Below are 18454 nucleotides of genomic sequence, written 5' to 3'. Positions count from 1 at the left end.
TGATATCGGGACTTTACTTGGCGATTTTCCTTGTGATCGTCACGTTTGCAAAAACGCTTTCACGCTAATTGTTGAAGGCCTACTTATTGTTTGTTGAAAGCGTAGGTTTTGGAAGTGACAGGGAGAGTATAATATATACGTAGACCGATGGAGTGTTAGAAATGAATGGAACCATAGGGAGATGGAAAAAACTGTTATATATATGCTTTTAAATGGTTACCGTTTAATAATTTGAACTGTTAATCAGTATTATTGAAGCTAGGTTTCTATACCGTCTAATACGACTGAATCATCAAAATCTTCAGCGAGATGTCCACAGTGTTTTGACAGGAGGAGCTTGGGCTATTCGGGTTCGAAGCATAGCTGGGTTAGTTTCGCACTTGAATTTGGATCTTTATACAAGTATTCTATTTTTTAATTCAATTCTTTTGTTCAGCACCAGGGGTTCAAGTTAATATATTCTCGCATAGGTTTGTTGTTTTGTATTTACATTTACAGTTTGGTTTTCAATGTTTTAAAAAACGACTCCACATACGCATCCAATCTGAACACAACATACAAATCAATTTTTTTTTAATAAATCACAAAAGTATAAAGTTATACGAAAAACGGTATATATCAAGCATTCAATATTGTGTGTAATGGGGACTTGGCGTCAGATTTTTAGACATTATAATTCACTCTATCGGAACAATATCGTTTTACTTACATACTAGTTAATTATTTATAGACTGTGAGCGAAATGTGACAATGCGAACTTAGGACTGCGATTTCGATTTTGACAATTGTGGCTAAGAATAAATATATACCCTATATATACAATGAATGGTAAATTAACTTAAATTTTAACGTAATTGTATAGCAAATGGATCAGCTCGAACAAAGTTTCGTCTAGCGGGAAACGTAAATTCAAGGTTTTCACTAGCACTTTTCGAAACATAAAATCTAGATCTGTCTGTCCCGTACAGTTTTACAGTTTACAGCTATTAGTTTCATAAAATTTATGATATCAAACTGAGCTACATACGCAATGGTCTTAAACAATATTTAGCGTTACAGTCTGAACTGCTGTAGTGTTCAAATTCCATCAGTATTCACAAAGTTTCATGAAAATTTAACCGTCTCCGTTACGCTTACTTTACAAATTCTGTCATAAATGACATCAAATTTTCAACTTTATTCTTATAAATGTTGGAATTTTTGGGTGATATCCCCACAAGTGAAGTATTTGGTGGAAGATTCAATACTCTTAGACACTACATTATTCTTGAATACTTATCATCCCTAATAATATCGAAAAATGTCTTCGACGAGATCTAATTAGTTTAATCTCCCACTAATGAGGCTTTTCTCTATTGTTAGGAAAACCAAGACGTAGTAGAATCAAAGATCTTGAGAAAAGGTTACAGTTTCAAGTATTCTGTATTCGTCAAAACAAGATAGGTTGTTTTTATCAGAGCCTGTTATATTTTATCGAAAGGAATTGAGTTATTGACCCTTATGCGCCAGATTTAATATGTTATGGTGGCAAAATTTACAATCATTTCTGTAAACGGATTTGACTTAACTGTATCGAATTTGTCCTCCTAATACTTGTCAGTATAAAATTCGTAAAATTCAACCAGTCTTTGGCTTAAGTAGCGTGAAGGTAAACAATCAAAACTTTCTAGCCTGTCTTTTGAGTGGGTGATGTTTATCCAGCCCTCATGCGACAAAAGGTGTCAAAGATTACGTTGTCAAAATAAGACTTTTACATAGGTCATTCAGGCGGTAAATTTGGGCCATGGTTGAATTTTATTTACGGCGTGTCAACCATGGACGAGTTGCCGCCGATCCAATAATATTGGCGTCAAAAAGGGTGTAATCAATGACATTCAAAGTTTTATAGCTTTAATTTGAGCCATAAAATTTAATGAACTGATTCGACATAAACTGAAACGGGTGTGTTGAAATGTAGTTTGAATTAGTTTTTTCGGTAAAGCGTGTGTGTTCCCTTTATTTAAAATATTCCATATCTAATTCCATTTATACAATATATTATAATTTAAATGCGCTGAAAGTGGTAAATAGAGTGCCGGAAATAAACATTAAACGAGTGACTACAGATTTACGTTTGAAAGATACTGCACTTTCGAATAGCAAAGACGCGATCTTTCTTAAAAAATGTAATCCAAATTAAGATACATTTCCTTTATACCCCCACCAAGCTTTACATACTTGTTTGTTACTGAAACTAATAAAATAACAAATAAAGCGGATATAAACGATATAGATTGCATTACAATAATCTGGTATAACCGACTAACTAATAATTTGTATAGGATATACTTAATAATATAATCGTAGATAATCGCGACTAATCAGTAGCCACCCACTGCTGTGCGTTGTTATTGTTGTTGTTGTTACAAAGCCTCCGTCGGTCACAAGTTGTTTGTCCAAAACGGGTCTTAGGTAGTTCCTTTTCTTATTTAACTTGTCCAGATGGAAGTTTTTTAATGTAAATTCTCAGGTAGAAAGAAACACTATCAAAGCAAAATCGAGAAAATGGGCGTCTTCACGCATTTCAGTTGTAATTTATTAAAAAAATGAGAATAAATATGGTCGTATCGTTTTGATATAATGTCGTATTATAAATAGCTAACTTTCCTGTATCAATATCCTGTTATTTTTTTTTTACAAAACATGTAAACTGCTATTTCGAAATGGCTGAACAGTCAATAGCATTTTACTGCTTTGATGAAGAACATAAAGTGTCTACGTAAAAATTTTGATTGTAAAAGAGGATTCTATAAAAATGAAAATATGACTTTTTTATACATATGAGTGATAAGTATCAAGACAGTGAATTGTTTATGACGACAGAATGTATCATGGCAAAATTATCATGGTGCATGATTGTCTACAGTTCACCAGTTCGTTAGTTATTTAACTGTTACTGTTTTTTCATGTTACTAAAATTATCGACATTCATTATGTATATTTATCATTATATACATTTTTCAGGTTTTTCATATTTATATAATTTATTGAACAATTCATAATAAACGTCATGTTGTAAATATACCGTATTCAATATACTCAACTACAATGAATTCTCGACAAGTATTATTTCAAGTTTATATCACCAAGTTTCTGTTTATCTTAACTCTGAATTTTGCCATTTATGGGATCGAAGCAAGTAAGTGCATATTTTCTCATGATTTCTTTATTTTAAAAATTCATCAAATAATAATAAAAAATACTTTTGTCGTGGTAACAAATGAATCATTGATTAGAATTAAAATATGATGGTCTGATCAACCATAAACATATAAACAGATATTTTATATCTTGGTCTGTTATCAGTTGAGTGATTAGGGGCTTGATAAGGGATGGGGTCATCGAATAAAGAATAAACGGAGGTGACGTCATATTACCAAATATGAAGTCATAATACCGACAGTCATTAAATGGAAATATCTAATTGTCCAGGTCTCACGATCTTCGTTATTCCTCACTCTTGCTGTCTAAGATTGCCTCATTTTATTTATTTTTTCAATCATTTTGTAAGGAAAGGGGTTACCCTTTTTGAATATTTCCAGTGTTTGTGTATTATTATCGCTCAAACTGACACTGAGAATCTTTCCGGACGGCAACAATTGACCGCTAATTCACTTTGAGGGATAATGTTGAAAGCCATCAATAATAAATGGCGTTTTCACATTTCTTTTTTGCTGGTGAACCAACCGCCATATCTTTTTCCATAACATTTTCCTTTGCACTGTACAGAAAGCGCTAGGTTTATGCATGGATAATATTCGGTATTTAAGATTGTGCCATATATGATGTACATGTTTACTGTACCACCAATGTGTTTTCATGATTGGTAGAGGCGGTGTTGAATTTTTCCTGTCAATGAGATTATGCATTTTCAAAAATGTTAGAATTGTTTTTGTTTCACACATCATTTGCTATTTGCCAGAAGGGATTTTTTTGTAGATTTTTATCTCTTTTCTTATCAAATATTCATAAAATCATTACTGAACGAAAGGTATCATTTCTGAATTCTGATTATGTTCGAACAAAAGTAAAATTTCAAATTTTGATGCTTCGTTGCTACATTACCATAAACTGATCATCGGTGCCTTAATTATAAACACGAACACTCTGTCTCAAATTATACTTAACTATATGAGCTATCTATTCAGTTCGTAGTTACAATAGGCCAATTTTGTGACTGGGAAGTCATGGATATAACCGTGCTATGAGACTCATGCCGTTATATACCGGTTGATGATGACGTTGGCATTTCATGTCCTACTGTTAGGAATTGAACTTTGTGGAAAGAACTTCACAAAGTGGATTTCTTTGAAAATATGTCAATGACAACTAAGTGTAATTTTGCAAATAATTCGTTAAGTTGTATTATGTACAATATTTAAGTAGGAAGAAATGCGTAATATATTGTTTTTTTAATACTTAGACTTCCACAAAGGAATTCAAAACTGTTTTGTAAAAAATTGTAACTCAATATTATGATAATTTTTATAATTCTTTAAAATCAACTTCGATAGGGTCAGCTTTATGATGAATTTTTTTTGTGTTTTGTAGGAATTTTGCAATACCTTATAATGTTTATGTAATATAATTATATAAGTTTACTCTTATATGAACTAGACAGACACTAAAAGAACTGATATATATATTGAAATATATTACGAAAATCCAAAAAATATGGTTTAAAGCTTGTAATTATTCTAATTCTTGTACTAATATTTTGTTTCTATCTATTCGGTAAAAATACTCCAAAGACAACCTAACTCATGATAAAATGACGAGTTTATTTTCGTAACAAATCATGTATCAGTGTTCGTCCTATGAAAATTCAGAAATTGTAAGATATATTATAAATTGAAAGGTAGAAAATAAATAGCAAAAATTAGCAACAAAATAAAAAAAAATATCCAATCGAAATCGACAGTGATAAAAAATCGAGATAAAATAATCAAGTATAAATCTATATATCCGGTTCGAACGTGTAGAAAATAATCTTTACCCATCAAAAGTCTTGACGGTTGCCAGAAATAATTATGCATAAGCTTTCCCAATGGAATGAAAATGACCTCAAAATAATTGATTGCTCAGGTGAACTTCTCTAATGAATCACCCCTTAATCAAGAAGGGGAAATGTCAATCGAATATCTTTTTTAAAAAAAATTATATTTCACCATTGTTGGAAATTGATCCCCGTAGATTTATTTTAATTCTAAGCTTGGATTATACATGGAGCGCGACGTAAGGCGCGTTCCATGTATGATCCATGCTTAAAAAGACTTATGATAGTATTGTTCACGCGGATTTTGACATAAAATTGAATTTTGACACCGCGTTCCCCTTGTTTATTTATTTATAGATATGTTAAATTTTGACAGGCAAAGAAGTTCAAGTGTTGATGAAAATTCAAAATCTTCTTGTCAAATATTGAGATTAATAATCATTCAAATATTTGGTAGTTTTTCTAATTAATACTAGTTAATTTATTACCTAACTTGTCTTCGATACCTATTTTTTTAAATTCAAATATGCGAAAAGGTTTATTAAAATACCTTTATGTGAGTTCTGATGAAATTTGATTATAATAATATGATTTCAAAATGATTGTTCGATTTTTTCATAAAATTATTTATCTATGTGTTCATTTTTCCAAAATTCTGCTTCAATCAAACTTTAAGAGTATGATGGGTATTTTGATGGCGTGCACTTATTGAAAGAATTATCAGACATAGGTCTACTTGGTAAATATAGTGTTTATGTTTTTCGGTTTAGTACCAGTAGTTTAAAATTGAAATTTACCAACTATTTCTGGATCATTGCGAGCTATCACTTTCACAATTGAAGGTCTCATATCACCCAATATGGATATCGCTATTCAATTCAAGTTATATCATATTCGGAAACTTCATCAATTTAGAGAGTCTTAAAGTATATCATATGGAAAAAATTAGGATCGGAGTATAAGTTTAGGTTCGGAGGGATTTGCCCTAAGAACGTGACCCTTTCGTTTATATCAGTTCTCTTATGCATTCTTTAGGCTTTGATGGTGTCGAATAGTAATGTCCTAGTCCCAACAAAGTCATCTGCTCATATAGTGGGTGATTAGTAAAGATTGTGTGAAACAACTATCAGTGATAAGTCACACGGAGTATTCGATCGGGAATATATAATATTAATATATCTTGATACCAGAATGAAAACAGATTCAACAAATTTCCACTCAAAACATTCGCCCCATCATTCAAACACTTTTAACCGAAACGTTAACAAAAGGACGGAATTGCGGTAAACGCTTTTGACAATATTATGTCCCGTCAAGCGATTAACAACCTTTGTTGACGATTTTTATGGTCAAGCATAATCCACGGATGACTGCAACTAAATATGTATGGGCCGCGAGCAAAACAGTTCCATTTATTCCAAATAGTAACCACGATTTCTGGACTACAAAATCTCCGGTTGGGTTCATATAAATGGTTCATCAATAGATATCTACTCACGATATTACAGAAGTATCTTGAATTGTCAATCAGCATACAATATACTGACAAAACAAAAATAACATAGGACGGGCGTGTCAGCCCTATAGCCAAGGAAAACATAGGTGGAAAGAAGTTATACGACGTGAAGTAAACGATTGGGGGTGCATTTTAAAAAATGTACCATCTTCTGAGTATAATGAAATTCTATATATAGAATCCGATACACATTTCCTATATTTTCTTTGGATCTTTTGTACAAAGCCCCGCCACTGATGCGAAAATGTGTGGTTTGAGAAAAACACGCCCGCCACGTTTTAAAATAACTCATGAGTAATTAACCAGTTAGTGTTGTTCGGGTTAGAGAGGATTTGAAAATATGAATTTTCTGCTCAATCTGCATCCCTGGCGTCCACCCCAACCCTAACTGAATAATTACTAATTTTGAGCGGTGGCGAGGGCTTTGTAAAAAAGATTCATTTATGTTCCATCTTTTTTGTACTTGGGTATCTTAAATACAATTTTATGTCATAGTTCCATACGAGTGCCACGTTGCCATAATACGTTTTATATACGCAATTTTTTTATCGTTCAACAAAATTTTCCTATTTCAGTACAAAACGAGACATTCCCTTTTGTGTACAAATAGCATTAAGGAGACAAATTAGCAATTTATTAACGAGACAACTTTTTACTTATCTTTATTGTGGTCTAGTATTGTATATTTCTCCGGGGTCATGACCCACCATGTCAAATCACAGACACTAATTAACGTCAGAGTTTGCAAAACAATGATTAATCGAGAAGTTGAGGTAAAATGTGGTTTCGATAAAAACATTTTGCACAATGATGATCGAGATTTATAATTCCGTTCCATTTTGAAGTTGTAAAATATACGGAAGTTGTAAAGAGTGTTGGTAACTAACTGCAAAGCCAGGAACCGCAGGAAGTGGTCTGTCGGTCTTTATTGGCAGACGACAACAGAATCTTTTTCCGTTTTACGACGACACTTTTGTTTCAATATCGAATATCTAACCCAGGTACTGAGCGATTCTAATTCAAATGGTTTATATACGGCCCATTCTTGGTGTAATATCGGTTCAATGGCTGTGCGAAAATTCCCAAATCTCACGTCTTATTGTCAAAGAACACTGACGACATTATAAGTACGACATATTATTGTCGGACTTTTGATGTACCGTCTACAAATTACGTCCTACTAAACCAAATCTTTCGCGTTTTCTCTTCTAAAGTGGAATGACAAAGTTGGGAATATAGCAAGCAATATAAAATGATAACGTTTGTTTTAGTATGCAACTATATTAAATATTTTGTCCATATTATGAATTCTAGTCCCGGTCATTTGTTGAGAGCGTCCCGACAAAAACCCAAAACAAAGACCGACATCCCGATTCAGAAATACACGATTTATTCAGATATCAAAAAGTTTTCGTGTTTTTTTTTTAGATAAAAATTTTGAGTGATTCTTATTGTAATGACAAAATCCAATAAATTGCAATAGCATATCCACCTCCCAAAATAGAATTTAGAACCCGGATCAGTAACGTTACGTTGTTTTCGAACCTTTGGTGTCCGTGAGTCGGGGTGTTTGAATGTCAAAAAAATGTTTCTAATAGCAATGGATAACCCCAATTTTGATACACAATTCTGTTTTACTGTATTTTATATCCAGATACATCTAATAAAGAATTCTTAGAAGACTTACCCCTTTTTTGGGGCGCCATCTTGACTTTTCAATGGCTTTAGTTTTCGTTTGTAAATCAGATTAGTTTGTTTGACAAAACACTTTCCAATCCACGACTCTACTTTCGTGTGATAAGACTGTTTGCATAAAAACTTACGCACATTGAAGACATCTTGAAAGTTCGATGGCGTTCGCGCCAACTAGGTTTACTGAAATAGTACCGGACAATACTACCATAGCGTTCAAAAATGTACAATCTGTGAACTTTTAATTGTATGTAACATTTTATACCAGTGACCAGGACAAATAATTTTGCTTGTAAGTTGTAATTAAGGAATAATAGCCAAGCTTGAAAACAAATGCAGCACGTCTTTTTATTTACTTCCCGTATACCTGTCGATTTTATTGCTAAATAAATCTATTTCAATAACAAATAAAATGATATATTCTATATGCTGATTTTTACAATTAAAATTTGCTCTTATTTTCGTTGGCCCGTTTTATTCCCGAAGTGCTCATGTACTAGCCATATATAATATTATGACACAATGCGCAAATCATAGACCCGACATTGGCAAAATACGACCTGCGGGCCAAATCCACCGCGTTGGGTAATTCTATCTGACCGGCCTGATGCTGCAACAACCAAACTGATACCAATTTTTTATGTTTCAGTTAAAGATAACTCGATAATTTGTTGATATTGCGGTTAAAGTTAGTTTTGGCACGAAGCTTATTTTATTTAGTAACACTGTAAATATTGTTCATAAAATGTAACTTTTTACGCCACACTTACATGACCCGCGGGACTGAGTTGGCAAAACTTTTGGCCTCAGGTTCGAAAACCTGGCCCAGCCCTGTCATAGACAGAAGTTTTTGGTGCAAACCATCATTTCGCGATGAAACGGATAAATTCTGAGAAACATGTAGTATATTTTATGTTCAAATTGGTGATATGCGCATAAAAATATTATTCGGTGTAGATCACCCTTTATGAGACCATTGCAATATTTCAATTCATTTTAATATCACTGCAAAAATTACGGACTGGTACCTACTTTCGGACCAATTTTCGTCCCAAATCGAATCCGATTCAAAGGCGGCAAAAGACGGGCGCCTCCTCCACCAACTTCTTTTGTATTAAATGAAACAATACAATTTCAATGAATGAGATGGTGTATTCCTACAAAAACCGCACAAGTGCTTTCAAAAGGCACTTTTGATACTTTCTGTGTGCATACACAATTTACTCGTGTTCTAATTTGTGTTTTTGTCAATCTGAATTACTTGCCAGATTCATTGTGTATACTGGGCGTGAGAATGTTTATATCGAAAACGTAACAGGGCCGACGCTCACGTTACGTCACTACTACGTATCGTATCGAGTTGCCGACACTAATACTTATAGTCTCCATGAGTAATGGTAGCAAATCTACTATTTCCCTTGTTTCTTAGTTTAAGTAAGGTTCCTAGTTTTAAAATTGCACTGTTGAAAAATTTGTAAAGTTTTAATAATTACTGGCAAAATTTGATGTCATATTCCTCAAACCGGAAACCATACCTCAAATGAATTTGAATGTAATTCACATAAATCTAGTCGTTATGAAACGTAACTTAAATTTTAGTTAATATTTGTAAAAATCATTTTCTCATTTTTTCATTACTTATAAATGATGATGGCGTTCGCTTTATTTTCTCAAAATTTTTAAGCAAATCTTTTTTTATTATCAATATTGTCTAAAACCATAAAAATCGAGTACATTTTGTAATTTTGTTTATTTCAAAGACTTCTTGAATCATCTTTCAAATTTACTCAAAATTTGTGGTAAAAAACGACTATTTTCGTTCACGTCCAATTTAACCTACCGATAATATTAACTTACTTAATAAAATTTAATATATATGACCTAGTTGTCAAAATACCACAAAAATAAACTAAAATTAGGGGTTTATTTTATCAAAATATACGAATGTTGTTAGGATTAAATTTAATGACGGATGCTAACAAATACGTAATTTGCTGGCCCAGTTACCGACAATGAGGTGTAATGAAGCGGTTATGTTTTGATCCTTCCTATTTTGATGACGACATAATACAGGAGATATTTTGAGAAATGAATGAAACGCAAAAATCAAAAATTAGGGATATCAAAAAATAGTATAAAATTATTATTACGAATACGTTCTGAAATGTCGAATATGTTGTAAATTTGTTTATCTTCAGCAAAAAAAAATGGATGAAATAATAGCGAATGATGCAGAAAAATCTTTCGCAAGAAATTGTCTGTTAATTTGCTATTCATTTTTAAAAATGCTCCATTTCATCAATCAGTCATTATACTTTATATATTTAGTTTATTTCCAATCTATTTGGGTTAAATTTTAATTTAAGTAATATCTGTAAAGATTTATCTTCGCAGCTTCCACTGACCAAGTACGGTGCGGTGGTAGATGTTTAACAATATTTTAAATTCAATATCTGCCGGACGATGGTAAATTCACTTAAAGGCTTATGGTAACTTTAGAAAATCTATAAATTCTAAGTGGACATTGGCCAATTCCAATCACCACGATTTGTTTTGACGTTTGTCGAGATAGGCTTTTACTAAAGATATCACGAAGTTTAAAATTGCTCATGGAACGTATTCACTCAAGAATACACAAACATAGAATCAATTTGTGTAAGGTACCAACCCATAAATACTGGCTCAACATCTGAGGCCTAACGGTTGAAATAATCCTCCGCGCTGATGTATGTCGCAAAAATGGCTGCTGTACGGCGTTTGTTTCGTAGTTAGTAGCATCGGCCGTATGTCGTTTACTAATGCGGCCCGCAGGCTACTGTCAATGTGTATATTTGGATCAGTAGCATACGAAGTTTGCCGATCGCTGCTTTAAAACAATAACATCAATTAAAAAAAACTTATTGTGGGACTGCAGTGCGAAAACAGTTGGATAAAACTTGTCGAAAATGTGAATTTTGCAAATTTATCAACTTGATATTTTAATTTTATTTTAAATTTCATTTAAGGTTACTGCAGGCATATGCGGTACATGCAACATTGTTTTGTGCTCACTGGACATTGTTGCGGAATTAAATTTCCAGGATTAAAAGGTCGTTGAGTGAAGTCGATCTCTACCGACTTGTCGAGCATAGGAATAATGGACTCTATATGATGGAAAATCAATATTGATATTTTGAGTATATGGCGAACTATAAACAGTTCTTCCATGAGCAAATTTCAGAAACACCCTACATACAAAAATTGAGAAAAATACAAGTTTAAAACTTCTTTATTACCGGTACGTTTTATAGCGCTCTATCGGTTCAATGTAAACTATGGGGACGTGAAGCTGAATAAAAATAAAAAGATTTGATCTTGCCCGCCTTATTTTGAATATTTACGTTTCGTCCACGTATTTTCAACGTGTTTTTTTTGAATGAAACTTTTTCCTTACTATCTGTTATTTTCGAGGTGAGGCGCGAGACTTCTAAATTCAAATTCTAAAGAGCGGGCGCGGCTTGAAAAGTTTAAGAACCACTGGCATAGATGGAAGTCGAGAGTAGTTTTTAAAATTTTGCCACACTCTGGGTTTGCCACTGAGTACCTAACACCGGAATCTCTAATTTGAGATGCACAATGGGTTAATGTTCTTTATCACGAATAAAAAAGGGTTCAAAATCGCCTTTGTGACTTTGAAGTAATTTGTCATCCAATTCTACATTTTTCAAATGACGAAATTTATTTTGAACTAGACACAGATTCACCACAATCAAATTATAGAATAACATCAAAATTATGCGCAAAAGAACAACTCTTTGTTTTTGTGGTTAAAATTTCCTAAAATACAAATTTATCTTAGATCTAGCCTGATATTTCCTAAATTTTTAACAATAAAAATCTTAATTTGTGCCCAAATACATCTCGTTCAACGTAATCTCATTACACACGCCGATCAAATTGAAGATTAAGGGAACCTTAAGGGCTTTTGTCTGTCAAGAAACACATAATACCTACCCTCGATGGGAGAAATCACCGACTTCATCCCTCCCTCGGAGACTACAGCTACGTAATAATAACCTCTCATAATATGTTCCCTTTGAATCATATAAAAACCGTTAAATTGTTTATTGTATTACATTTATCTTTAATTCTAAGGCATTGAATGTATTTTTGTTCGAAATTGAACAAAATGCGTGCGATTTGCCATGGTACAGAATTATAATGAACAAACAAACTTTGAAACATATGTTTTCAAATTCTAAAAATTGAAATAAATTGGAAGATTTAATGCGTTTTCTAATTTTTTACACTTCTAATATCATAACTATCAGTAGATGTTACGCGAGACTACCTCCCAATCTTTCCTCAATGCTTCTGCGCTAGTGGATCCGTATACATGAAACCGCATGATTGTTCATTTTTTGTCATTGTTGTAAACTGCTGCTTGTCCGAGGAAGTGTGATTTTGGTCAGACGAAACAGAAATAAGTTTACTCTTGAATTTCATAGTCTAATATCTTGAACGTATAATTAGTATATACTAAAATTTATTATATATAGTCGTCTACTGTTATTGTTTGATTTTAATTTAAGTCCTACAGTCGTCTGTCTCACAATTGTAAACGAGGAAATCTTAATGCAATATGTCATTCGACATTTTAGCCTTAATTCGCTTAGTTATGGATTAATTGAAGCACATTAAAAAATATTTTCCGGATTCTTTCGGATACCAATTGGGGATTGAACTCCTTTCACGACAGAATGAATGTCAAACTCAGATTGTTCATGTTAATAGGATTAGGTATTCCGATTTTGTTGCAACATTATCCCAAAAATTTCTTAAAATTCTTTTTAATCCCTAAAATTCTAAAAAGCTTTTTTCACTGCTACATCTGTGTAATAAATATGCACTTTGTATTTGCATAAACCAATTTTAATGAGCTCTTACGAATTGTTATTATTCGCTTCGTATAAGGCTTTTAACAAGAAATTCATAACTGTGTATAATAATTAAATAATTCCATCTGCAATTTTCAGATCTTTTATAAATTCGATATTTTAAAAAAATAATTCTATGCATCTGTATGCCGAAACAAGCGATTTTAATTTAATCGTTCATTTATTTTTACTATTTAAAAATTGTCTAATCTAGAAATAATTAGTCGTTTGATGAAATAAAATTTACCGAGTAAAATAAATCATACATCAACCTGGATGTAGATCATAATAATTTGTATCATAGGCCATACGTGTACCGTAGATGAAATGTGCTTCATTTAAGATATATGGTTTAACAACGACGAACTAATAAAGATAATTATACATTCATGGTTTATGGTATTTTCATATCGGACAGCGAGATGTTTTCTACTAATTTTATTTTTGTTCAAAATACTGTTGCCAATTGCATTATAAACGATCAACATTGGTCTACACGACAGCAAATAAATCTCCGAAAAAGAGTTTTGCGAATAATTTCTTGTGTTTATCAATAATTAAGAACAAAATTTGAAACCATTTTTGGCATGAAATAAAATTTGGAATAAATCATATTTTTTGAGAAAGCAAGGCTAAAGCAAGGTAACGCGAACTCACTGAAAAATTGAGGAGATTGGTCTCTGAGCGAATTATGGGCAAACACTAAAAGGCAAAGAGATATTGAGACATTTGGAATTATAGTGTAGAATTGAGTGTTAGTAAAAACTGATTGACGCTAACTTAAATCAGTTAATTTCAATACCATCCTGAAAATCAGACACAAGCTGGTGAATATAAAAAATAAAACTTCTTTAATATATATACCAACTAATGGAAATCGGCAAGGCTTTCTGGTGCCAAACTCAGTATATTAAACGACCAAACTAACTCATGTTTCATGTTTTTTATTTGAACGAGTTATTTCAACCTTAGGCCTGATAAAAGGTTTAAGTAGTTAGTAGACCCAAGATTGCTGTGCCCGCTTCCAATTTGAGCTGGCTTCAAGCTTCAAGCCCAAGTTCAATAATAGATGATAAGTTTGATAAAAAGTTAAAACATGTCCCTAATGCCTCCAAATTCGATATCTGTGCAAGTCAAACTATGGCGTCTGTTCCATATAGTTACGTATGGATATGCCTTAATTTTGTTCACTCTGTAAACTTGAACAAGATTGAAATTTTAGCCAAGTTTAAATTTTATATTCGGAAAGTGCGTTGGTTCGAACTAAAATGCTGAGCCTACTTAACGATCTTTATTGTGATAAAACTGCTTGATAATAAACACGTTAATAATAAACTTGACTATAATTATACACGACTGTTGAGTACTGTCGCGTGCGAAACGACCAGTACCACAACCATTTTGTTTGCTTTGTGGAAATAATTTTTCGCAATTCTCGAAGCGGTATTAAACATACACACACGCGCTTAAGTTGTGCACCATATTCAAAGTAGAAATACATAAAAAGTCATTACATGATGTTGCCTTGAAAAACAACAATACAGGCGCATTACTTCAAAACTCCAGGGTCAAATGGATGAAATACATTTGAAATTTTTTTAATAAATGGATAAACGCTCTTATAAAAGTACTTTCAGTTATCTAAGGATACACTGATGCGTCCCTCTTGTAGTATCTAGTCAAAATTAAAATGATGCCGTCTGTATATATCGAAATTCACAACTTATGAGTACAGTTAATATCAACTTTAACATTTTTTTTTCATTTTTTCAGGTTCCCCTCCAAATGTAATAAACGTTCACGAGGGAACTACTGCTACTTTGCCATGTGAATATAAACATCCCGATCCTGATCCACCACCCAGTGTTATCGAATGGTTAAGACAAGGACAGCAACTGCCGATTTACATCAAAATAGGAAAATATCCACCTCATATGGATCCTTCTTTTGGAGGTATATTTTTTATATGTAATGGCTTACATTGAAATGAGAATTTTATTTAACTTTTATTGCCTTACATGAGGATTTAGTTAGGGGACTAGTTATTTTGTTATTAACGAAGGTGTAAAAGGCCCTTCAATATGGTCCAAGTTTTTGTTCACCGAAAAGTTTAACTAAGGGGACAAGTGCTGTTCATCTAAAATTAAGATTTCTATAATTATATGTGATTTTTAACATTTTTACTGACAACTGAATCCTTATTTCGCCCGTTGTCAGGCCCAAATGGAGATAATTATGTAGTCGAAGCTAAAGTATGTCACTTGCAAACTTAAAAATGAAAATAAACAGTGTATGTGTGGGATTTGAGGCACATTTCTGCAGTATTCATGTAAAAAGGGCGATCCACTTCTCCCATAATTTTCGACTTCTCGCAATCTACAAAGTTCAAATCGTGTGCTTCCAAATATAACTTTTATAATATACTCAGTTCTGCCATCTCGCGGATTAAAATATTTTTATTCAATATGAAAATTTTATCTTTTTTTTACACAAGCATTAACATACGAGAGTCTTGCCAAGCGGGTAAACGCAATGGCCAAAGGTATTATAAATTGATGTTAATGTTTGTAAAACTTTGCATATATGGATTATGTATTTGTTTTCAAATTGCATTTTAGCTGTTTTTTTTGTCGTGTATATCATATGTAATGTCCGTGAAGTCTGTACACATTTTTGGCCTAGACATGAGCATTACTCTCAACGTAACTTGGTTATACTGTGCTACTATATATATATGTTTATTTTGTCAAAATCTATTTCCATTTGTTCTGCCAGGCGTCATTTTTGTTATCGTTTTATTAATGTGTCATATAATAAGTAAACATTTTTACTTTTATTGTATATAGTGACTTTAATTTAAGCTTAACTCAAATTAGCGTTTGGTTTTACAATGATTCTTTCTAAACTAGGGCGAATGAAAGTAGCTCCCGGTACTGCAGATTTAAACATAAAACGAATTGAAATATCGGATGAAGGTTGGTACGAATGTCGTGTGATATTCCTCAATAAAGAAAATGAGAAAAAGAACTTGGAACGGAGCCAAACCACAGAGAGCCATCCACCATTCATTAACGGAACTTGGACAAAACTTGTCGTTACTGGTATGATTTTTATTTTTGATTATTTTGAGCAATTATTTTTTTCTCTGTTATTTCGATTGGCTTGTTTAATTGACACGAAATGTACATATGAATCTTTTTGCTAGGTAACTAATTTTGTTCGCCTACTTTACATCAAGTTGTGTAAAGGGACTGAAACCTACGGGCAGGGGGTATATTCACTTGGCTAACACAGGCAGTTCCCGAATTTGTAATAGAACTAAAATAACGAAATCGGAATAAAATTATGGCCTAACTTTAACCTGGTACACACACTACGGGAGTACAGTTTTTGGACACGTAGTGGACATACCGATCGTTTCAATATTATGTTGTTGTTGTCCTTTGACAGTTTTGAACACCTAGTGGAAAACCTAATAAGTCGCCTTTCTCTTTGATTACTGGACCAATTGCTTTGAAATTTTTAGTGGTAAAAGATGAATTTTTTTTCCAGATGGCTATTACTTTTATTTATTTTAAATATTTCTGTTAGCTTTGTGAGATTTGTATTTGTTTGCTATGACGTCACCGAACATTCTGCGGACGCATATGCTGGCACTCCTTTCCATGTTCTTTTGATCACGTGCCATCGAACGTCGGTGGTTCGTAATGAAATCCTGGCTTTGCTAAGATTCGAGGAATGGTGAATAGTGCCGTACTTGGTGTTTTTTACAGTAGTGACTCGGATCGTTGGTGTTACTACAGTGTGAGTCGGACCATCTTGCAATTTCAATTCACGCTGTCACAAGACAGGAACTTCTAAAGATAGGGCAGTTCCGGTACCGTAACACAGCGCGGTGACACTGAACTAACTGTCTCGTAAAAGCGGGGCTTGCAGCCACTGTTATACCTGATGTCTTTAAATGTTGGTGCTTTTCTTGAAATCGGTAAACGTGTCCATGTATTTGAGCATAGCTCTCTTGTTTTTCTCATTGTTATAAAAAATTTGTCTTTCTCAATAACTACTGGACCAATTGCTTTGAAGTGGTTAAAGACTGTATTTTTTCACTGGAATGCTATTTCTTTTATTTCTTTAGAAAATTTCTGGGGGCTTTACGGGATTCGTTTTTTTTTGTGTTATGGCGTCATCAAAATTGCGCACCTTGTGGCGGTTCCTCTTCCGCGTTCCAGTGGTTGAAGATTGTATTAGAAGGCCATCACTTTCATTTCTTTCAAAATTGTTGTCTGGTGTATGTGATTCATTTTTCATTTTGACATTTTGTGTGGTGACGTCAACAAACTTGAAATAATGGGTTTACGGTATCGTAAGTTGTGACTCGGATCATTTCAATTCACATAGAAACTGGGATAATCGTCACAGAAACTGTAAAATCTGGGACAGTCCGGGTACCGTTACCCTGGTACAGAATGGTGAAAAAATTTCGTGTTGGCTTGTTCTCTTGTTTATATATAAACGCATGGGGGCAATAAAGACTATTGTCATACGAATATAAATTCACCAGCCTGTTTTATGCTATCACTAACCTGCTCCGTTGCACCATCTTGTGATGTCCATTTTGATGGTATTCTTCTACCACACGACTAACGAATACAAACACTTGTATCTAAACGTTCAATGTTGTTCAATTTAACAATACATATGATAGTATTATAAACAAAAAACAAACGTCTATATAACTATGAGCACGCATTTGTAAAATACCACAATACGTATTAGCTAGGTGAATATCAACATCCCGAAATAGCCCGAATATACTATAAAGTTTTATTTGTTTTGCGATGTTTATATCAATTGATAAGTAGCAAGCTAATGGTTAATAAATTGAAATGCATCTTACCATGTGCGCTTCTTTCGAATGTTTGGAAACGTCTTTTTGTAAAGGCGTCTTATCTCTCAAAATAAAATAAAACATACTTGTACGCCTTTTACTCATTACTTAAGCACTTCCAGTATATAATAGTCATGTTCCATGAAGGTTTTAAAACGATTTGATTTGAAAATTAATATATTTCGACTAGTGAAAATACTTTTCACAAGAGGGGACACACTATAATACACATTCTATTCTTCTAAAACAATATTATAATATTTTTCATAATATTCTGTGTGAAGTATTTAATGTGTCTTTAATCGAATTAAACCGCGTGGGTATTAAATACAAATCCACGACCGTGAAAATCAAGTTTAATAAAACAACCACGTAATTGCTACGCATTGTATAGATTACGTATTACT

At 32.9% G+C, this 18454-nt stretch overlaps 1 protein-coding gene across 3 annotated transcripts in view; it reads left to right on the top strand.

The window, feature by feature from the left end:
- The first annotated feature begins 3010 nt into the window (after positions 1-3010).
- The window catches only part of LOC120330818 (uncharacterized), a 46513-nt gene continuing 31069 nt past the window's right edge, over positions 3011-18454 (top strand). Inside the window, exons 1-4 of one of the 3 annotated variants that reach the window (XR_005567893.2) lie at positions 3011-3178; positions 14933-15112; positions 15654-15701; positions 16069-16260. Coding sequence is in view for 2 of the 3 variants with exons in the window: in XM_039397761.2 (XP_039253695.2) it covers positions 3088-3178; positions 14933-15112; positions 15654-15701; positions 16069-16260 (511 nt within the window). In the remaining variant the exon portion in view is untranslated. The remainder of the gene's footprint in view (positions 3179-14932; positions 15113-15653; positions 15702-16068; positions 16261-18454) is intronic. The other 2 variants (XM_039397761.2, XM_039397762.2) reach the window with 2 other exon arrangements.

The sequence above is a fragment of the Styela clava genome, chromosome 6 (assembly GCF_964204865.1).
Source record: "Styela clava chromosome 6, kaStyClav1.hap1.2, whole genome shotgun sequence".
In the NCBI taxonomy this organism is placed as follows: domain Eukaryota; kingdom Metazoa; phylum Chordata; class Ascidiacea; order Stolidobranchia; family Styelidae; genus Styela; species Styela clava.
This window is presented reverse-complemented; position numbering and strand designations above follow the sequence as displayed.